The sequence below is a fragment of the Telopea speciosissima genome, chromosome 4 (assembly GCF_018873765.1).
Source record: "Telopea speciosissima isolate NSW1024214 ecotype Mountain lineage chromosome 4, Tspe_v1, whole genome shotgun sequence".
Classification (NCBI taxonomy): Eukaryota; Viridiplantae; Streptophyta; class Magnoliopsida; order Proteales; family Proteaceae; genus Telopea; species Telopea speciosissima.
Genome location: NC_057919.1, coordinates 42,138,807 through 42,162,185, shown reverse-complemented (window position 1 = coordinate 42,162,185; position 23,379 = coordinate 42,138,807). Strand labels below are relative to the sequence as shown.

General features: G+C 39.8%; 1 protein-coding gene and 1 pseudogene across 1 annotated transcript; both read left to right on the top strand.

Annotated features, from left to right (window-relative positions):
- LOC122657477 lies at positions 1–15,222 on the top strand. Its single transcript, XM_043852188.1, has 3 exons — positions 1–383; positions 3,563–3,564; positions 15,152–15,222. The coding sequence occupies exon 1, from the start codon at positions 88–90 to the stop codon at positions 358–360; it is 273 nt and encodes a 90-aa protein (XP_043708123.1). The 5' UTR covers positions 1–87; the 3' UTR covers positions 361–383; positions 3,563–3,564; positions 15,152–15,222.
- Positions 7,085–20,756, top strand: LOC122659304 (annotated as a pseudogene).
- Positions 20,757–23,379: the final 2,623 nt, after the last annotated feature.

Genomic DNA, 23,379 nt, shown 5'->3' with positions numbered 1-23,379 from the left:
TAGATTCCCCCTGCGGCCGCGAGAGAAGAAAAACAAGAAGAATAAGTCTAGGGTTGAGCTCTCTTCATCTCTTCCTGTGCAGCTCCAATGGCGTTGAGGAACTTCTACAACGAGATCAGGGGACTCAAAGTGAAGGATCTGCCTAATCATCTGAAGCCAATGCTCTCTATCGATTACGTGAAGCAAGCGATCCATAAAGGCTTGGATAATTATCACCGAAAGTACATCATGACCGACTCGATCGATCCTCTCTACCATATCTGCTTCGGTGGCATGATCTTCTCTTACCTTGTCGCTCTCCCCGAAGAGCGTCGTCACCTCGAACACCAGCAGCACGCCAAAGAGCATGGCGGCCATTAAATCCCTCTAATCAATCGATCGAGGTATGCGTTCTATTGCTTGTTTATTGTTTCTTTCTTCATTCAGAAATTGAACTTTGCTTTCATTAATGCATGAAAGATTACGAGTATTATAGCCATGTGTTGTTTACATTTGTATCTTGAAGAACATCTCGTTGAAAGATGGGGATCAATCATTAGGTCTCTGGCACAAAGGAACAACTTGCAAATAAACATTTGATCCGATAAGATCTTCCAGCATTTTGTGTGATATTGGCATCAGAAGTTGAGGTGCCGAGGGAAATTAGTCTGGTGGTGTAATTTTTTTTCGATGTTCTGATTTCTTTTCAAAATTTGGTTTCCGCATTGCATATGTTGAGCTTGAGTAAACGAAAATGGTGCATTGAACTAAGGAATAGTAGGTTGAAGAAATGGCCATTTTTCTCGAAATCCCCTTTTGGGACTGTGGGAGACATTTAGAGATACTCTTTCTGTATGTCATTATCGAGAGCTCCTTTGCTAATCTTGTCAGTGGATTGGGTGGATGAAGTCATTTCTGTAAGCCATTCCTTGGGTTGTGCAGCTAGTTTTGGGTTGTTCAGTCAAAAGCCAGTCAGAAGCCCTTTAAAGTTTCCGAAATGCTGTCTTTCATTCAGCATATGTTGTGTGATATTGACATCAGATATTGACCGGCTTAGCAGCTAGTCTGCTACTGTAGAAAAGAGCAAACGGACACCTAGACAAATTAAAAGAAATAACTACCCTACTTCACTACATTTCGCCTTATTTTGTTTTACCCCTTTTGAAATGTTATGATTTCCTTTGAATTTATGAGCGTAGAAGATGTGACAATAGTTAACTGGATCGAGGAATATTAGGTCAAGAAAACAATGATTTTTTCTTGAATTCTTCTCTTGGGACGTAGGAGAGATTGATGATACTTTTCCAGGAAATATCATTATTAAAAGCACCTTTACTGGTTTAGTAAAAAAAAAGGGGATTTTGAGTGTATTGGAGTCATTTTCTGTAGATCAATCTTTGGTCGTACAGCCAGTTTTTGGTTCCCAGTAAAATCCCTTTTACACTTCCAAGATTCTATAGCAGATGACAATAACTGATCTGGAATGATAGGTTCATTAAGTAGCAATTTTTTTGGATTTTATATTTCGGGACGTGAGAAATTGAAGATACACTTCCTGGACATAATCATTATTGACAGCACCTTCACGGATCTAGTTAGTGGATTTTGGGTGTATGAGAGTCATTTTATACTGACCAGTCTTGGGTCAAGGAACTAGTTCTTGGTTCCAGTGAAAATCCTTGTTACAGATCCAAAATGCTTCCTTTCATTTAGAAAATGCAATGATGTTAATTTTCTAAATGCTTGGTTAGAAAGTATATGTATGCCATGTTATTTGTTGTGCATCTGTTTGGTTTCTGTTTTTGGCTTGGAAGAATTAGGTAAAATAAAACCCCAAGGGGGTAGCTCGGTTGGCAAAGACCAACACCTCATAATTAAGAGATCATGAGTTCAAATCTTCTGGGGCCTATCTATCAAAAAAAAAAAAAAAGAAGCTAAAATACTGTTCTGGATGGAGAAGTTGTGAAAAGAGATGTGGATGGCCTTCGTTTAACAGGATTTGTGTAGCCAACTGCATTTGGGATAAGTATTTATTGAGTTGAGTTGAGCTGTTCCTTGTACACTTACTTCCATTGATTTTACAAATAAATTATTTAAATGGACTTATTTTAGTGGAAATATGCCTTGAGTTGAGTTATATATGTGTTTGCTTTTGGTTCAATGGTTAGTAATAGGCCACTTCAATAGGCCTAAAATATGTAGGAGGAATGAATATGGGGTTTACTTAATTAGTTAGTTTATTTAGAGTCTTATTTCTTTATTTTATTTATTATTAAGTGTTTTAGTTATATGGAATAGTTCTCTGAGAGTCCTGCCTTATTTCAGTCTCGTTCCTTTATTATTTTAGTTTCCTAATTAGAGCAAATTACCTTATTGGTCCAGGATTGGTTAAACTTTTCCATTTATGAGTTCGAGCTTGTTTTTAAGTCTTCTATACATGGAACTATTTCTCGGTTGAAATTGACCAAAATCTCCTAGTTGGCTTGGTTTTGGGGCCTGGCCGTAACGAAACCCAGTGTCAAAACCTCGGATCGAGATACAAGACATCTCAGTTTCGGCCCTGACCAAAACTGGCCACAAAACTGAGATTTAGAACCTTGCTTCTATATAAGTTTGTAAGGGGCTACAGTCTTGTACATGAATTTGAGTAATGAATTGGGCTTGTTGCCTTTAGGTCTGTGGTGATTCAGAATGCTCCTTGCTATGATGATTCAGTTGGCTCCCCGGTGGTGATTCCAAGAATGCTTGACAGTGATTCCAAGTTTGGGTACTGGTGGTGATTCCAGCCCTGTAGATCAGATAGTTATTCCTGATAATATCCTTTTTCTATTTTCGTTCTATTGTAGTTTCAGTTTCAAAAACCCAAAATAAATCCGATTCCCATTGAATTCTAGTTTCTTGCTTCAACTTGGAATTTTTTCAAATCTTTTATTAAAATTGTTCTTTGAATTTTGATTTTTGTTTTCTATTATGCTATTAGTTCTGAATCTTGTGGCGGTTTTAAAATCTCAACTTTCTAATTAATATTATAAATCCTGTTGCAACTAGGATTTTAAATCTTCAGATATTTTAATATGTTTTGGTTGTTCTGTTCCTACTCTCTGTTACTGGTTATTCAACTGTTAGAGCCTTAGCTGATCATTGGTTTGAACCCCCATTGATGCAGATAGATCACTTGAATGGGTTTATATTATTGGAAATAAGCTTTGGGTTATTCTCCTTTACTGGTTATTCAACTGTTAGAGCCTTAGCTGATCATTGGTTTGAACCCCCATTGATGCAGATAGATCACTTGAATGGGTTTATATTATTGGAAATAAGCTTTGGGTTGGGTTATGTATGTGTTGGGCCTTTGATCCCATGTGTTTTCATTGTAATGGGCCACTTTAATGGGCCTCTAATTTGGGTATAGGCTAGGCATACGGGATTAGTTAGACATGTCTTTATTTCCTTATTTCAATTGTTATTAGTGTATTAGTTAGGCTGGTTTGAGTCTAGTTTCATTTGTTATTTTTAGTTCCCGAGTCAGTTTAAGTTACCTTATTAGTTAAGGATTGGGTTAGGTTTTCCCTTTTTAATGTAGGAGTCTATTTTTGAGTTTTCTATATATGTTTGTAAAGGAGGCCAGCATCGTACACAAAAATTGATTGATGAAAAGCTTTAGCTTGTCTCTTCTCTTGATGCTGTGAAGAAATCTCGTGTTTGATAAAAAAGTCCTTGTGTGTGATAAAGGTAGATCGGTGTTTGATCCAATTGAACACCTTGTGGTGGGAAGCTCGGGTGGATTGCTCTATTGCTCATGTTCTTGTGCTGCTATTCTTCTAATTTTGGATGACTTTGGGATTGTTAATTAAGAATAAGAGATCGAATGGCAAGCAAGAGATCAAACCCTAACCGATTTGGGGAAAAAAAATTTCAGTTTCAAACCATAAACTATTTGGGGAAGATGAGGACAATTTGGTCATTTTTTTCTTTAATTTTGGTTGGTTTTTATCAGAAGGTCGTTTTGGTCATTAGATTCCCTGAAACTAATATTTAACGTCCCAAATTAACGGATTGGACTAAAGTGCTACATTGTTTTGAAAGTAGGGGGAGTTTGCAATTAGAAAAGTTGTAGGGGCATTTGGACAAATGGGCATTTTCAAGGGGGTATTTCTTAAAATCCCATTTTTTTTAATAAATATCATGATTTACTTTTGGGGCCGGTTTTCATGCACGGTCGTGTATAAAAGGAATCTTTTACACTGAATTTTAGTAACCGTCAGATTAAAGCATTTTAATCTGAACCGTCGAAGGATAACTTCTCTTATACGGTTATCTTTTAGTTACTTTTTTAAATACAGGTAAAAGATTTTGTTTTTATCAACAATAATTAAAAAAAAAATACAGAACACGTCTCTGCAACTCCCTTTTTCATTCAACGCCTCTCCTCTCTTCTCTCATGATGATCAAACCCTTGCGCCAACAGTACAACGGCTCTCTCACGCCGGCGACGGTCTCACGTGACGGAGCACCCTCATGCCGGCACATTATCCAATAGTCCAGGGCGAATCGAACTTCTTGGTTTTAAAACCCCTACTCCCTCTTTGCGAAAATAGTGTTGCAGTAGAGTTCCTCTTCTTCGCAACACTAATCTGGAGATAAATCCATATTTCAATCCATAATATATATAGATAGAGAGAGAGAGGGAGAGATCTCAACAGCGTAGATTGGAAGAACCTTCACCTTCCCAAATAGCAGCCGTAGTCCTCTTCTAGCCGTGGGGAAAAAAGCTTCCACGGTAGTTCGAGAGGGAGGAGTGGAGATTGCCAGGGAGAAGAGGGAAAAAAAGAAAAAACATAGAGCATAAAAGGAGAGCAGAGAGAGTGAACCAGAAGGAGGGAATGAAAAGGATCTGAGACAGTGAAGCCGAGGCTTCTTTGAGCCGGAGGAGGCGACCAGCCAGTGTGGTTCATCATCTTCTTCCCGTTTTTTGTTTTTATTTTCTTCTCTTTGCTTGAATTCCAGCCATGGGTCTCCATCTTCCTTCCATTTTCTGAATTTCTTTTACTCATCACTGAACCAATTACTCCCTAAACCCATCTGTTCACCACCATCAACGAATCTCACTCACACCCCAGGCAAACCCATTTTCGTTTTTCCTTCTCTTCTTTACTTCTTCACTTCTACCTAAGAGTTAGCCAAATTCGGTTTCTGGAAGGGAACAGCCGATGCCTCTCCTCGATGGAACCAAGCAAACAGGGTTGTTCTTGGAGAAATAGGGAGTGGAAAATGATCGCTTACCTGGATTGTGAAAAAGCCCTAAGCAATGGTTTCTTTTGCAAGAGAACGTATTTGAGAGAGGGAGTTGCAGAGAAGGAAACCAAAAGGAAATTATTTCGTTTTTTATCTTTTGCAAGAGAAAAGGAAGTTGCAGAGAACTGGAAAAAATGGATTTTTTATGTTTGGCATGAGAAAAGGGCGTTGCAGAGAAAAAAATGGAAGTTGTTTCATTTTTTTTTTGTTAATTATTATTGATAAATATAAAAGGCAATCTTTTATACGTATTTGAAAATGTAACCGTATAGGAGTATATACCCTACTTTATCCTTGAATGGTTCAAATTAAAACTCTTGAATCTGACGGTTAATAAAATCCAGTGTAAAAGATTCCTCTTATACACGACCGTGTATGAAACTTTTTGCCTTTACTTTTTTATTGTCTACCTTTTTTGAAAGGCATGACTTGAAATATGTGAGAGACTACACAAACCTCTATGTATTATTTTATATATATCATGATTTACTGTTTTCATGAGATGTAATTTTGGAAGGCTTTGTTGACAGTTTTGAAACGAGTTTTATATTGAGACTATGCATGAACGGTTTTATTTTATGATTTGATTTTCTGTCTAAAGCGTGATGTTTTGAAGTATGGTAAGGCCCTATGTTTTTTTTTTTATTGGAGATTTGTTACCGTTGTATTGCAACCCTTCCAACCGGGGGTTAGGTGTTGGGATGGAACATTGAGCATAGGAGTGAGGCAAGACCATACAATAAGTACGTGATATCCTTGTATAGGAATACGGTATCCGGGTTTGTGAGCCAAGAGCTTGACGCTGCGTTTCTCTTACTTTGGATAATAGTACCGAGGTGTGAGACAAGACTTATACGTTAAGGAACGTGTATTTCCCTGCCATGGGAGCACGGTATTCGGTTTTGTGAGCTAAGAGCATGAGTCTCTTTTCCCAGTGATGGTGATACGTTCTGATATAGATGTGATTGTAGCAGTGCCACAGTGAGACCTTATGTGATTGGGAGTTGTGTTACGGATTTTGATGTGTGTTCCATAGTTTTTGATTCATTGAGAGCATGATTTTAATTTCTGTTTTATATTTGATAGAATGTGAGAGCATATATGATTTGATATCTTTTCTTTTTGTTTAAAAGACATTTGATTTTACCGATATTATTGCGATGAGTGTTTCCACTTGCTAAGTTTTCCTGAGCTTACCCTACAGTATTTTCAGATGTTGATAAACAGGGACCGTGTCAGTGTGAGGAATGCACGGTGGATGCAAATGTTGATGTTGGGAGGATGGCCATCAGGCTGGGGATGCTTGATAGTGTTATTTGCATTTGGATAGACAAACTTAGTTTGAGATCGACTTTACTTGCATTGATTTTATTTCAATTGGGATGTAATAATGATTTACATTACTTTTAATTTTCCTTGGTTGTGGTGCCACCACCACATTGACTTTAGACATTTCAGTTACAGTTGATTTATTTGATATTGAGGTTTAAAGATTTATAGGACTTCCGTTGTAATTGTATATGGTGTGAGTTGTGATAGTTGATTTGAGGTAATTATGATTTGTCGTGTTCACGATCTTAAACCCATTTTTGATCTTGGTTATTGTGATGATCCATACTTCTAGGGTGGGTTTTGGGGTGTTACACTGACACCAACAATGTTAAAGCACAAGCTGAGTTCAACTTTGCACAATCAAAGGAAGAAGCAAAGGAAGCATTCAAAAAAAAAATAGCTTGAAGTTTAAGATAAAGTTGAAGTGGTCACAGTAAACTATGATGATAAAGAACAAATAGTGCTTGAAGCTTCAAAGATGGAAGGTAAACTTGTAGAAGATTCTAGTATTCTATTGAAGAGATCTATGTTGAAGAGATTAAAGTTGATAAAGCTGAAATATTGGGAGATGTAGTGCTTGAGAACACTCCACAAGAAATCATCGGCATTCATGATGTTGTTTTCGAAGAGGTAGAGCTTGTGCATCAAGTTTTTTATGAGAAGGTTATCAAAATTGAGGATTGCATTGCAGAGGTTGATGAAAACACGATTAATGCAATAGTATCAGATGAGGTTGTGATTAAGGAAGACTTCGAGAACGCTCTGCATGAAGCTGTCACCACCCTGGGCTATTCTTACCATCGGAGAATTTATTGAGTTTGTGAATCTACCTCACTGCTTTGAAGATAATACTCCCAGGGTTGAAGACTTTATTCCTAAGGTTCCTACGTCACTAGAGTTTTGCTTTGGAATGGTCAAAGTTGTTACTCACATGTTGTTTTCCCTTTGTCACTGCAAAACTCGAGGTTGAATTTTTTTAAGCCAAGGAGAATTGGTGTAGATATATCACTTAAATGGGTTTATTTTATCGGAGTTAAGCTTTGGGTTGAGTTATGTATGTGTCATGTGTTCTCATTGTAATGGGCCTATAATATGGGTATAGGTTAGGCATACGAGATTAGTTAGGTGAATGTCTTTCTCTCCTTATTTCAATTGTTATTAAGTGTTTTAATTAGGTTGGATTAGGATTTTATAAGTCCTGTCCTGTTTTGAGTCTAGTATCCTAGTCAGTTTAAGTTACCTTGTTAGTTAAGGATTGGGTTAGATTTTTCCTTTTTAATGTAGGAGTCTATTTTTGGGTCTTCTATATATAATTGTAAGGGAGGCCAGCATCGTACAGAAATATTGATTAATGAAAAGCTTTTGTTGCTCTTCTCTTCATGCTGTGAAGAATCTCGTGTTTGATAAAAGAACCCCTTGAGTGTGATAAAGGTAGATTAGTGTTTGATCCAATTGAACACCTTGCAGTGGAAAGCGTGGGTGGATTGCACTATTTCGCATTTTCTTGTGCTGCTATTCTTTTATTGGTTTTATTGAATCTATCTTCTAAATTTCTGCCATTAACAAAGTAAAGTTCAGACCTTGAATTATTCTGCAAATTCCTGTTCTACCTAGAATTTACATGTTACCTTTTTTTTAGATTAAGCAATCCAGCCATTAGATTCCTTCAAGATTTTGACCAGATGTTCAGGAACCCTAATGGTGAACTTGGTATGAGTTTGACCTAATTCTGGCCATCTGATGTTGAAATATTTCTGTTTTTCCCATTGTGCCCCTACCCTCCCATATAGCTACTGTTTTAACTTTTCTTGTTAAATCGGTTCTGAGATATAAGTTACCTCTTATGTCATATGCTGTTGAGTCAATTGACCACTACAAACCCTAATTTCTGTTTTACACCTACTTCGGTTACTGTTTGTTTTCTCATCGATATACTGATTTTCGGATCCGATTTAATCACTAGTTCATAACAGATTTCAGTGCGACTCGATTACCCTGTTTTCTGTTTTTGTTTGCTGATATATTACCTTATTACCCTTCTCTTAGATCTACTAGGCTTGTCCCATTTAGCCTTAATTTTTCTTTGATTTAAAGATCTTGTCTATTGGCTACTGTTTTGAGTCTCAAATACAGTACTACATTACCCACTCTGTCCTATGACTATGTAGAGTTTGAACTAACCTACTCCCAGTAGGATTGTTTCATATCTGTGGATCTATCCATCAGATTCAGACCAAACAAGATAGCATTAATTATCCAGTTAATAACAGCCTTCAACCAGAATTTGAGCATAATCAGACAAGTCCTTTTTGAGTTTTTTAAATTGCTCCTAGTCTGCTTTGTCCTGTTTTTCTTGCAATCCTGTTGCATGCTGATCTCCCACTTGTAGGCGAGTAGCACTGCATTATTTGGTATTAATCCCTTGGGGACTACTGGTCAGAGTTGGCCACAACTGTTTGAGAGGCCTCTTTTTCCTTTCTCTTTTTTGGCTAGTGGAGGGCTTGGTAGGGACAGTTTGGCGGGTTGCCTATGGCGGACAGAGCCTGTATTCTGGTCAATGGGTCATGGGGGATGAATGTGCCATTATTGGTAGTGACTTGGTGATGATAAGACATGTAACTGATTTTTTGTTTCCGATAATTACAAGTCAAAAGATGACACTTAATCTTCTTGAAGGTTTGTATCTTGATTCTTATCCTGTTGGTTCTTGGTAGTTTCTTGTGTAGGAGAATAATTTCCACAACGCACAAAGTAGAATGGGAAATAAAAGGAAGGAAAGAATTTTTTTATGGAGTTTCAGATGATAGAGTAATGGAGAAAACTAATACAGGGTAATCAAACTATGGAGAGAAATAGCTAAAACCACGAAGGAATGGAATGACTTAATTTGTGGGCAATAACTAAAAGGCAAATCCCTCTCCTTCAAAGAGGAGCTACTGAGATGGGATTCAATTTAGTCTGCAAAGATCTAATTTTGTGGGCAGTAACTAAAAGACAAATCTCTCTGCTTCAAAGAGGAACTACTGAGATGGGATTCGATTTAGTCTGCCAAAACAGAGTTCCTAATTATAGTTCATTTCTTTGGTTGTAATATTGTATGACTGAAAGACTATGGAATGATGATGAGTATATGATTTGCAGAATTAGTATGATAAAGTATTTTGAGTTTCTATCCTACACCATTGAAGAGCATGGGTTGGATAGCTTATGGAAATGTCAGACTTTCTAGGTCCTAAAGAAACATGACACGAGGGTCGTCTCCCTCTTTTCATGAGTCCTAGAGACAAGTTCGTTGAATCTACATGAGGTGGTGACTCTGATATGATTGGCCTACGAGTAATGCACCCACGAGATCATGTTTTGACGGCTAGATATGTGGGCCAAATTTGATCTTAGATCTAACTGTCAAATTTTGATAATTTGATCTAATGGTCTAGAATTGATGATGAATAATAATAGATTTTAATATCTAAAATTCCAGATTTTACTTTAAGAAATACCCCATGAAAAGTAAGATTTGATGGGTGGATTGATGGTCGTGAAAGTAAGGGAAGAGGGTAATATAGGAGGGAATGAAAGAAAGTGAGAAGCAATAGGGAATAAATAACTGATTTTACCAAATTTGATCCTAGAGTCTAATAACGGAGAGAGAAAATAGGAAGGAAAGTAGGTGCGATGGAGAGAAAAGAGAAGAGATGAGAAAAGAAAGAAATAATGAGAGAGAACCGTGAGGGTGAGGGAGGGGGAATAACCAAGAGGGAAATTGAAAATCCCTTACCAAACCGATAGAAGACAGAGAATGAAGCCACATTAAGCAATACGAAACAATTAAAACTAATCTATTCAATTCCAAATCCTTGGAGGGGAGTAGTTACATATTTATAAGCTTTAATTTAATTATTCCTAAATTGACTCTCATAATGACTCATCACTATAAATAAACATTACTAGCCAAAAATACTAATGATGAACTCTTGTATAGCTAAGATGAGCTTGGATTCCAGTTCATCAAAAATTAAAAAAATATAAACTTGGATTCTAGACATGGGACTCGCTAATAAAATGATAATTGTTGTGCACTCCCTTAAACCCCCATTTCTGGGCTCTATATTTCTGCCCATTACAAATAATAAAACCCAAAAATTAAGGCCCAACCGAAGCCTAAAAAAAACCTAGTCTAATATAAGCCGGATTTACATTATTCCTTCCTTGTTAAAAAAGACTAGTCCCTCAAGGCTTATAACGAGAACAAATCTCCACCACTTGATCAACATCTATGATCGTTGGGTTTGATGGTATGTTGATCCAGCGCACCTCACGATCAACAGCTACAATGATCGGTTTTCTTACATTCAATATTTGGAGAGGAAGAAGGAAATGTTGATAGATGTATTTTGATCAGTGTTCTATGGTCTGCCCTGCCCTGTTGAACTAGTTGAGTCATGGTTGTCAAGGCATTGCCTAGGCACCGCCCTAGGTGTCCAGGCCCTTTCTTGGGTCCAAAGCAATAGCACACCTTGTTGACACTCCACGAGTTTACATTGATTGATGTTTATTTTTTGTTTTTGATGAATATGCTTATATTATATCCCATGGTTTGTTTATTATATGTTGATTCTCTCATATCAGGTCATTACTTGTATAATTATATCATATAGCATTAATCTGGCCTCTATGTTGCATATGGTTATTATATAAAATTTTCGGTAAATATCATCCCCCTCCACTCTTAAGTATTCATAATATCAAAACCCTCCCCCAAGTTTTGAATAATGATAATGCCCTCCTCTACTTTTGAAAGATTCTATCAACTGTACCCTAATCGTTAAAAAACACCATTAAGTGATGACTTGGGAATTTACAAATTTTCTAAAACCCCATATTGCCCTAATATACCCCTAAACCCCTTTTTCATCTTCTTCCCCCCAAAAATCCCTCTACAGACGTTCTTCTTCATCCCCTTAATCCCTTTTCTCTTCAATCGCTTTGATGCCTTCACCACACTTGCCCTCGAATGCAGTATCCCATACGGACCGGTCGTCATTGGCAACGACGCTCTTATCCTCATCTCTCTCCACTGCCATAACCTCACTTGCCTCAATCTCCATGCTTGTGAGGAATTGATCGATGAAGCCATGGCCGCTTTAAACTGCAAGGGTTTAAAGGAATTGTGATTACTGCAACTTTGGTGCCAAGGGCATAAACGCTTTCCTCGATCGCTCTTCTTCCTTGGAAGGTCTCTCCCTGAAGCGTATTAGGGGCCTTACAGACAGTTCCGCGGGCATGCCTATTGGACCAGGTGTAGCTGCGAATTCCCTTAAGAAAATATGCATCAAGAAGGTCCTTGGCCAGGGTTTTTGGACCCTTGATTATTGGTTCCAAGAAACTCAGAACCTTGGAGATCTCCAACTGCTACTCTAAGAATCGTTGGGATGAGCTCCACAAAGCCATAGCGGAAGAAGTCACTGGTCTGGTTGAGGTCCACCTAAAATTTTTTAACGACGTTGGCCTCGCTGCTTTCTCTAATTGCTCGAATTTGGAAATCTTGCACTTTAAAGAGTCCAAGTGCACAAATGTGGGGTTTGTGTCCATCGGTGACCACTGCAAGCGCCTAAGGGAACTCCACATCCGTGGATGGAAGTTCAAGGATATTGGTGACGAGGGCCTAATTGCCATTGCCAAAGGGTGCCCTAACCTTGAGGAGTTTGTTCTGTTTGGTATCAATCTTACTTGTTTGAGTTTGAGACTACTCGGTGCCAAGTGCCAGAATCTCTAGGGGTTAGCAGTGGGTTGGAATGGCACGTTTGGTGACGCCGAGATTTCATGCATAGCATTGAAGAGTCTCTTTATAAAGAAGTGCCCAGGTGTCGCCGATTATGTGATGCAAGCACTTCCTGGTTGTTGCTTTAATCTGGTCTAGGTGAAGATTAGGAGTTGCAGTGGAATAACTCGTAATGGTGTGGTTTCAAACTATCCATTTTATATCAATCTGCTTGGCTATGGTGGTTTCAATCGGTGGGTTTTGAATGTAAAAGAAAAGAAAAAGAAGAAGTTAGAAAACCAGAAGAAGAAGAGTGGAATAACTTGTAATGGTGTGGTTTCAAACTGTATGTTTTATATCAATCTGCTTGGCTATGGTGGTTTCAATTGGTGGGTTTTGAATGTAGAAAGAAAAAAAAAAGAAGTTAGAACATCGTTAACCACTTAGGGTACGGTTGATAAAATCTTTCAGAAGTAAGGGAGGGCATTATCATTATTCAAAACTTGGGGAAGGGGTTTGATATTATAGATACTTAGAGGAGAGGGGTATGATATTTACCCTAAAATTTTCATTACTATTTTACTTATAGTCATATACTGAACGCCTAGGTGCCCCTCCAACGCCTAGGATCACCTAGTTGCCGTGATAACTGTGGTTGAGTTACCACCTGACCTTTAAAATGGGTAGATCAACCATTAAACACATTTTTGCTGCTAAGCTATTGCCTCGGTCCACAACTACAACTCATAGTTGTCACGGCGTATAGGCGATCCAAGGTGTTGGAGGGGCAAAATTCAAGGCGACCCCAATTAGGTGACCAAGGCGCCTGAATGCCTAGGTGTCCCCTGGGCGATGCCTTGACAACTATGCTACAACTACAACTTAGCCTTATCCTAACTAAATGGGGTCAGCTACATGGATCTTTGCCCTCCAATCAGTTCTATTCGAGGTCATATTTGTTATAAGGCCTAAGCTAAGCATGTCTTTCCACACCACTTCTCCTCAAGTCATTTTAGGTTTGCCCCTGGCTCTTTTAGTTCCTTCAATCTGAATCAATTCCCTTCTCTGTACTGGTGCTTCCAAAGGCCTCCGTTGAACATGGCTATGCCACCTCAAAAACAACTTTCTCGTAGCTTATCATGTATCAGAGCTACTCCCAATTCAGCTCTAATATGATCATTCCTTACTTTACCTTTCCTAATGTTGCCACTCATCCATCTCAACATTCTCATCTCTACCACACTGAGTTTATCTATATGATGCTTTTGAATTGTTCAACATTCTACATCATACATCGCCGGTCGTATGACTGTCCTATAAAACTTTCATTTAAGTTTTAAAGGAATACGTCGATCACATAACACTTAGGGCGTACCTCTCCATTTCATTCATCCTATTTTAATTCTGTGGAACATCATCCTCTATGTCACCTTCTTTATTTATGATTGAGCCCAGATAACTAAACTACTCACTTTGTGGAATCTGCCTCCTACCAATTTTCACCACCTCATTTTCAGTCTTAGTGTAACTAAAGTTACACACCATATACTCCGTCTTTGTTCTACTTATCTTAAAACTTTTTGATTCCAAGGTTGATCTCCATAACTCCAACTTGGCGTTAATCCTTGCTTTTGTCTCATCCACCCTAACTATATCTTCAGCGAAAAATATACACCAAGAAACCACAGGCAATTGTTTTAAAAACCTGACCACAAGGCAAATCCTTTTGGTCTCTCGTTTTCTTTTTTGCCTGGCATGCTACCAGCTTCTGTCGGTAGTGTAACCATTTAGGTGACCATTTCGACCAGTCCAGACTGGTTTTGAACTACGCTGACAAGTGCTGATCCAATTTACTCATCAATTGGACCAACTTGTAGCGTGTGTTTTTTATGTGCCAAACATTTAATTTACGTGCTTGAATTATGGTTGGACCCCCAACCAATATGCAATGTTTAAAATTATTACCATTGCATCGCAACCTTATTCTTGTTATAGAATAACTTTATTTAACATTAACTGAATATATTTGATGGGGAAGGGTTTTCCATGACGCAAGAGTGGGAAGGGTACACTAATGGAAGGCACACGATTGGTTTCATTAGTAAGGGGGCAGAGGAGAGAGAGTGTGTCAAGGGTTGTTAGGGAGGAGAGAGACTGTGAGAGAGTTTCCCACTTTGGCGTTGTGGGAAAACTTTTCCCATATTTGATTTAGTGCTTTCTTAAATATTATCCAAATAGACATTTGATCAAGCAACCTGTTTCCTGGCAAAGGATTGAGCTATTGGCTGGGTTTCACCTTAGTAAGTTCGTGTATTATACGTATATCCGAACGTTTAATTAAAAGAAAACATATTTTACCGTATATTGCTGTATATATGGTAAAAAGGTGTTTTTTTAAGTGCACCCATATTATACATGTATTAGACACGCATGAAACGTGTTTAATATTTTTTTAACTTAAGTTTAGTTTTGTAAACAAAAAAAAAAAAAAACTCTAAACTTAAAAGAAGAAAAAATGCAAAACAAAACCCTTGCAGAATACAATTCTGGTCTTCTTCTCTTCGAACCATTCAATTCATCTTCTTCATCTCCGTTCTCATTTTAGTTCAGGTGGCCAGCGATACTTCCTAGCTGAATACCGCTTGCTCCCTTCCTACTCTCTGTTCTCATTTCAGTTCAGGTGACTGGTTAATTACTTTTGTTCTCTGGTATACCTTCAAAGATTCATTGGCTGGCAATTCTGCTAATTTTTTTTCTTGCCATTTTTGATCTACTTTTTAATAGATCTACAGCTAGTACAATATTTTGAGTTGCTATCTGAGGTGTTGCGGAGGCCCTATTTATGCCTTCTATTTCCTTGGTGCTTTTCATAGTTTCAGTCATTGTAGGATCCTCACTTCTACAAAACACGTTGCCTCATCATCATTAATGATTGAATTGCTTGTTAGCCATCTTGTTAGTGAAGTGTCTCTATTTTAGAGTTCCAACCATATCAGTTTCGATGGTTAGTTTTGGTTGTCTAATAAGCGAGTATTAAAGTTGTCCACCTTGTATATCCTCTGTCAAACATCTTAGTAGCCTTGTCAATAGCATCAAGTGGAGCTTGGTGCCACTATTGACTGGTTCCAGACAAACCAGCGAGAGAATACACTTCAAAGGTGGATCCAGTATGTGATTGCTGTAAGCAGTGTTATCATGAAATGCAAGGATGTGTGGTTTACAACATGGTCCTTTCTGAGAAGTGCATCCTGGCCATCCATCCCTCAGATCAACTGTTACACTTCTTTATTGAGAAATGAAATTTTGTTGAAGGCAGCATCTATCTGATTATTCTAATGGCTTGTTTTTCCTGAACTGCCCTGTTATTTTATTTTATGAAATGGTTATGTTTCATGCCACCGTCTTGAAGCATTTGGGATGCTGTTATGACATCATGGAGACCATGGAATAGTACTCCCCTCCATCTTGCAAAGACATGTCCCTTTGAAAAACCCCAAAGTTCGAGTGGTTAAAAAAAGTTAAAATCTCTTATTTCTCAATACTGCATTCATATTACTTAAATTTTTACAAATAAATGAATGTGTTAGCCAATGTATGGAGGCAAATTAGTAAACTTAAGAAAAAAACTCATAACATGATTTCAGATACAAAAGGAAGGGGCCATTTTTTTCCTTATACACTGGTTCTAAGGGCAAAAGGAGGAGTCCTTATAGACTAGTATTTGGTCATTATCACCCGTCTGGGAATCTTAGGGCGTTAAAAGCTTGGTGTTCCAAGAGCAGGAAGAAATGGCTTCTGTGACAGCAGGAGACATTTTTCACAGGCCATTTTTGCGTGGTATATTGGAAGCCTTGATGGGTCAGTTTACACCTCGTGAGCTCTAGTACTAAGGATGTCAACGGATATTCAAAAATCTGTATTCGATCCACGTTCATATCCATTTAGGAGAATCCGAATTCGTCCAAAAAATAATTGGCCACGAATATGATAATCCCTTTATCCGGTCTATTATTATCCAATTCGTTTAGCAATCTGATGGTAATAAAATGTTTGATATATCTTTGTGTCCGTCTATATATATTGTTTTATGCATTGTGATACATTAAAATAAATACAAGATAAAATCAAAAGTAGAAAACGTAAGAAAATCAAAGACTAAGAAGAGTAGATGAAAGGGTAGTTGCTGAACTCTCAAGTCTCAACTCTAACCCTCATAAACAAAGAGGTAAAGATGTCAACGGATAAGATATTATCCGAATCCGTCCGAATAAAATCAGATTCGAATATGATAATGCCACTATTCGACTGAATTCGATCCACTTTCATCTTTATCTAGTACTAAGTTTACACCTCGCAAGCTCTAGTACTAAGATGGGTTGAAAGTAACTGAAACTTCACCTCCCCCACCCCCCCCCCCATATGTAGTTTAACTCATATCACTAGAGTTAGGGCACTCGATAAACATAGTAATCTCAAAATGCCATTGTAGAAACAACTCACAAGCTTAAATGGATTAATTTATGTTTGAAAGACACATTGGCCAAGATTCACTTCTCAGCTGGGGAAAAGATAAAGAAGTTTCTTGATACAAACAAACAATATGAAAGATGGCTGTTTGTTTTTTCAGGATATAGCTTTAGGATGGAGATTTTCTATATTTTGGTTTTCTGCTGTTTGGATGATGAAAATGATGATGCTGGTAATGTCGCAAGGATGTGGTGATGTTCATACTAGTTGCCAAAATGCCAATTTTATCACTCTCCCTTGGCATTAGGGTATGTTAGCTATTTATAGAAAATAGTTGGTTAAGAGCCATGTTGTTGTATCTTTCCCTTTTGCCCCTGTAGATGGTTTGTTATGGCTGCATCAAGAGTGGTAGTTGTTATACCATATAATGGCCACCCAACGATAACATAACATGTGGTATCGGCAAGGCCAGTTAGCTGGGATTATTGGGTAAAGAAATACCCGCCCTAGATCCGTAGCTGAGAAATCTAGAGGTCCCCTCAAACAAGCAAGAAGAAGCTGGCACACCCATCAGGTCAATTAGCCTATCAAAGGCGACTCTATACGTCTTAGGACATCACCTCTCACTAGGTGTGGGCACTCTACAGGGGGCCTTATCACATCAACGACTGTCAAATGTGGCGATCCAATGAAGGAAGCCACTCTCCACACTGCCACCGCTTTTATGAGCATTTAATGATGCCCACCAAAAGAAGCCCCTATGCATGTAGGAGGTCTTCCCCGATAAAGCATTCTCCACGTGGGACTCTCCACATTTGAGACAGAGAAACACTCCACCTTTTCACGATAGAAGGGCTCCCTCATTGGTCACATCAGGACCTCTACATTGTCATGATAGCCCAAAGGGATCGACCCTATAAATGGGAAGGTAACACGCTGCTACGGAGATGTTACCAGTTTGCTAACATGGCTGACATCTTGGAGGCTCGAAAGACAGTGGACCAGGGAGCCCAAGAGAAGAAGAGACCCTTGCATGAGAAGGATGATCGGAGTAGCAGAGAAAAGAAGAGAAGGTCTGATCAACCAGAAGACAAGCCGGAGAAAGAGATTGAAAGAAGTATTGTCGATTCCACAAGGATAATGGATACGACACAGAAGACTATTGGCAGTTGAAGAAGGAGATTAAAGAACTGATCCAGGCCGGCCTCACTCCGTCAGTACGTAAAAGAAGATAAGAAGACTGCCATTCAGGCTTGGGAGGAGGGAAGAAGTTAGTCCCAGAAGGAGGAAACAAAAGACCAATAAATCGATTGGGAAGCTCCAGCAAAGAAGGCAGAGGAGCACCGATTAAATCCTGAAGCTAACCGGCCGATCGGGACCGACATTCTCACCATCTAGGGAGGACCCGGTTAGGAGTCATTCAAGAAGGCGAAAGTCCACACTCAATTTGTCGGTGTAGCAAAAGTGCAGAACAAGAAAGTAAAGCTGAACCCCGCCATCGTCTTCACAGATGAAGACCTTGGAGGGTTGAGCTTCCCAAACGACAATGCTGCGATCATATAGGCTGTGATTGCTAAGTGGAAAGTTCACCGAGTGTTGGTGGTTACTGGAGCATCCATTGACATCTTATCATATGAGGCCTACAAATAGTTCGGGTTCGAAGAAGAGAAGCTTCAATGCGAAAGTATGTCTTTATATGTTTTTCTAGTTCTGCTGCTAACATTGAAGGATCGGTCAAGCTACCCCTCACGGTAGGAGAGGCGCCCAAAGACCTAACCATCATGGTTAACTTCATGGCGGTCAAAGTTAATACAACTTGCAACGCCATCCTAGTTCGACCCAGCCTCAACCTGATGGAAGTAGTAGTATCAACGAAACACCTCAAGATGAAGTTCCCAACATCACGACATCGGAGAATGTCGATTAGAGAAGAAGAAGTTAAGGGAATGCTACGCAGCATTCATAATGTCACACCTCTATCCCAAACATGGGAAATGTAACGGGAATACTCCTGTATTCCACACCAAACCACAAGATCAACACTTTGCAGTGTCATGTTCACCGTAATTTCACTGATAATAATTAAGAATAAAATCATAGGTACAATGGAAGTAATTGAGGATAATAATAATAATAAGATACTATTGGAATTCTAAATGATATCATAAGTAAATATGTGGCATTTTATCCCAAGCATTTCAAATGTTTTCAAATCCATAATATCATATATACAAGTTGGATAAAATATAAAGAACTCCACAAAGTATCATCCAATAAGTCCTCTCAAGACATAACAAAATAAAGTCTTAGAACCACAAGGCTTCTAGCCCAAACCACTATGCTCCCTGAGTATCCATCTCAGAAGTCTGCTCTCCACCATGCCCCTCCTCAGTGGGCCTCCTGCAAATATCATCACCGGGTATAAGTGTCCAACTAGGATCTCCCCAAATATCCAGAACAGCCAAATATGGCCATCGGGACTCCTCATCAGTCTCCATAGCAGTTCCTATACCATCATCTAAAAATAATGGTTCCCGAGGGATGAGCTTCCACAAGCCCAGTGAGCGATTAAACCATACACAAACATACATCAATAGATACATCAATAATGCATACTAAAGTATGCACATCACATATGATGCATGAATGTTTTTGTTTATTTCCCCCCTAACAACAAGATTTTAAGTCGGGTCAAGTACTACTATAGCACATGTAGCATTGTCGACAAATAGTGCCATAATTCGGATGACATTCTAGCAATGTCAAACCCACACAATAATAGAAGCCAGCGAGATCGGACCTCTTCACTAGGTTGTCCGCTAACCCCCGATACAAACCCCGTTTTGGTACCCAGCCTAAATCACTATCGCCTGGACTTCGCGGTGGGCTACCCAGAAAACACGGTCGGTACCCATGGGTCTGCCCGACACCTAAACCATTGTCGGTAAGGGTCGTAGTACTAGATAAATTATATCCTAACTAGCAAACAACTATTGAGATGCATAGGTACGCACATGTATAGGCTAGAGGTCAAGTCTGTAGTGCCAAACACGGTGGCCTGACTACTCTCTCGCCCCTTCTAGCTTACACACACACGCTAAATAATAGTAATATGTCGAGCGTGATGCCAAAATACCGGTTGGCCGATTACAACCCAACCCTATCCATCATACACGAATCATAATCATTATATATGCACATCACTCTCATGGCAATCCCAAGTCTGGCACCCACTTACGGTACTTGGATTCCATCACTCATTCACGTTCCATATCATTCATATCATCAATCACATAACATTCAAAATAAAGTTTCAGCCTAGTATCATCTATCATTATTGTATCTCATCATGTTCACATCATTCCATAAGGTATAGCATGCATAACAAGCACATCACATCATTATGCATATCCTAAGCACATGCCTAATGAGAAACATGCCATAAAATAGTTCAAATGTTCAATCCACTCACAATCGTCGAAGCGTAAGCAATCATAGGTTCCGTGTAGTGTACGCCCTCCACCATAGGTGAACGTTACCATTTCTCTCCTTCCCTCTCTCGTTTGAAGTCTGCCTTCGATCAAAAATCCATTCGTCTTGAGACCTGATTTTTGGAGTTTTCCCCCCTGTCCACTGATGTATGGCACCTTTCCCCATGCCTTCTTTTGCTTTATGCCATGATTGTGTTCGTACGTCCCTTGTGAAGGGTGCTCTTTACTCTTCATTTCTTTATGTGCGCTGACCATGCATTATGGTGTAATTATTTTTCTCTTGACAGGTAGCCACTATGGTCAACACCCGTAATCGGAATCGTTCCCCTCCTAGGGATGACGCTGGTGATGTCTCCGAGGAGGCCTTGCCTGTGCTGCCTCCAATTAACAATAGTGCGGATGCTGTCGCATTATTGGGAAACATGCTATAGGCTATGCAGTGAGAGCATCGAGAGGCGTAGTAGGAGCAGCGCACTTTCATGTAAAGCATGACAAATCAACTCCAAGATATTGTCAGGGAAAGGCAACAGGTACCTCCCCCGGTACACGTGGCCCCCGCTCCAGCAGCTACTGCCGCACCTATTAATCCTCCTCCGACACCCACTGCTACCGAAGTCCATTTGGTGCAAGCAGTGCCAATCCCTCCTCCCCCTGCTCCAGAAGCTCCATAAGTCCAAAATGTGGTGCCAGCTTAGGTAGATTCCTCCAAACTTTCAGAGAAATTCCAGAAGCATCGCCCTCCTACCTTTTACAAGATGGTGCACGATTCTATGTTTCCAGCTATATGGATTAGAGACCTGGAAGGGATCTTTGAGGTGCTGCAGTGTAATGACATCGACAAGATCTGATGTGCCACTTATCAACTCCGAGGCGACGCCGATGCTTGGTGGCATTCCTCTAAGGAACACTTCTGGGCCAAGTACCCCAATGCGACTTGGGCATAGTTCACAGAGGCCTTTCTTGAGAATTACTTTCCATAGAAATTTTGAGATAAGAAAGAGGCCGAGTTTATGAACCTTAGACAGGGGTCCAAGTCGGTCCTTGAATATCAACAGACCTTCAAGGATCATTGCTACTTTGCTCCAGAGCACATGAAGATTGAAGAGGTCAAAGCAAGAAAATTTGAGAGAGGGCTGAGGGCCAACCTTGGTACATCAATGGTACTACACAAGTACCCTACCTATGCGGAAGTGGTCCAGGCTGCCAAGGTGATTGAGGACCAATAGAGGGAGAACTACAGGGCCATACAAGCTGGTAAGAGGCCTATGTCTTCTTATGATTCCAGGGGACCTAACAAGAACCAGAAGAAGGGGCCCTACATGACTGCATCCCCTATTCAGTGCCGTAAACCTGATGTGACCCAAGCCCCCAAGGCTACATCGAGTCCTCACTATGGGACCCAAACTCTCATATGCTATAATTGTAAGGAGCCCGGCTACATGATCAAGGATTGCCCACATCTACGACAAACGGGTTCATGACCAACTGTGTCTTCTAAGGCACCCCAAGCAAAGGCAGTCATTCGCTCACTTCTTCCCTCTCCAGCCAACAGAACCCATGGGCGAGTGTATTCTGTTACTCATGAAGAAGCTCAGGCTGATCCTTGTATCATCATAGGTATTGTGCTCAACTCTTCAGGAGTGATTCTTTTATGTTATGGTTATCATGTTTGGTTATTGGTGTCTATCAGGTATGATCTTTGTCTGTTCTCTGTCTGCTTATGTGTTGTTTACCCTCGGGGGCATCGCACTCCTTCATATCTCCTCCTTTGCCAAGAAACTACCTATCAGATCGGCAAGTATGGTGCAGAAGCTGTTAGTCAGTACACCAATGGGTAGTAAGGTCGAGCTTGACCAAATTTTTAGTTCTTGTCCCGTGCGAGTGTGTGACCATGGGCTAGAGGCTAGTTTGATAATCCTAGACATGAAGGACTTCGACATAATCCTAGGAATGGATTGGTTGTCCACTCACAGAGCCAGCTTGATTTGCGTAGAGAGGAAAGTCCTTTTCTAGCCAGAGGAAGGCAAGGAATTTTTGTTCAATGGCAACAAACGTGAGAAGCCCAAGAAGGCCATCATCTCAGTTCTCCAAGTGCAAAAATTGATGGAAGAAGGTTGCCAGTGTTACCTGGCCTCCGTGGTAGACACCGAAGCAAAGGTTACACCTATGGAAGAGATAAGCGTGGTGAAAGATTTCCCTGACATCTTTTCAAAAGACCTTACACGGTTACCACTGGACCGAGACACAGAGTTTATGATAGACCTAGTGCCTGGTGCTGCCCCGGTGTCTAAGCCCCCCTACAAGATGGCCCCTTCGGAGCTAAAGGAACTATAGGAGCAACTTAATGATCTGTTGAAGAAGGGCTTCATTAGACCCAGTGTTTCACCGTGGGGTGCACCAATTTTCTTTATGAAGAAGAAAGACGATAGTATGCGTGTGCATCGACTACCGTGAACTCAACAAACTTACAATCATGAATTGGTATCCGTTGTCGAGGATTGATGATTTGTTTGATCAGCTATAGGGTGCTAACGGTTCTCAAAGTTTAAACTTCGATCAGGGTATTATCAGTTGAAGATCAGGGGTAGTGACATCAACAGGACAGCGTTCAGATCTCGTTACGGTCACTAAGAGTTCTTGGTTTTGTCTTTTAGATTGACCAATGCCCCGACAGTCTTTATGGAGTTGATGAACAGGGTGTTTCATGAAGTTCTAGACATGTATGTTATCATCTTCAGTGATGACATCCTGGTCTATTCTAAGAGTGAAGAAGAGCACGCAGACCACCTCCACCTCGTACTACAGCGCTTGAGAGAGAAGCAACTATACGCCAAATTCAGCAAGTGTGATTTTTGGCTGCAACAAGTGGCATTCCTAGGGCACTTTATCTCTGCCAAGGGTATTGAAGTAGATCCCGGTAAGGTGGTGTCATGCCCCTACACCCAATGAAAGATATTTTACTACAAAGGGGGTGATTGGGACAACACGTGTCATCTCAATACCTACCAGAATGATAGATACAGTGTCCTGAGCCACAGTCTACCCTGTCATCAA

Coding starts and splice junctions, on each gene's coding strand:
- LOC122657477 (XM_043852188.1), top strand. CDS start 88: ATGGCGTTGAGGAACTTCTACAACGAGATCAGGGGACTCAAAGTGAAG.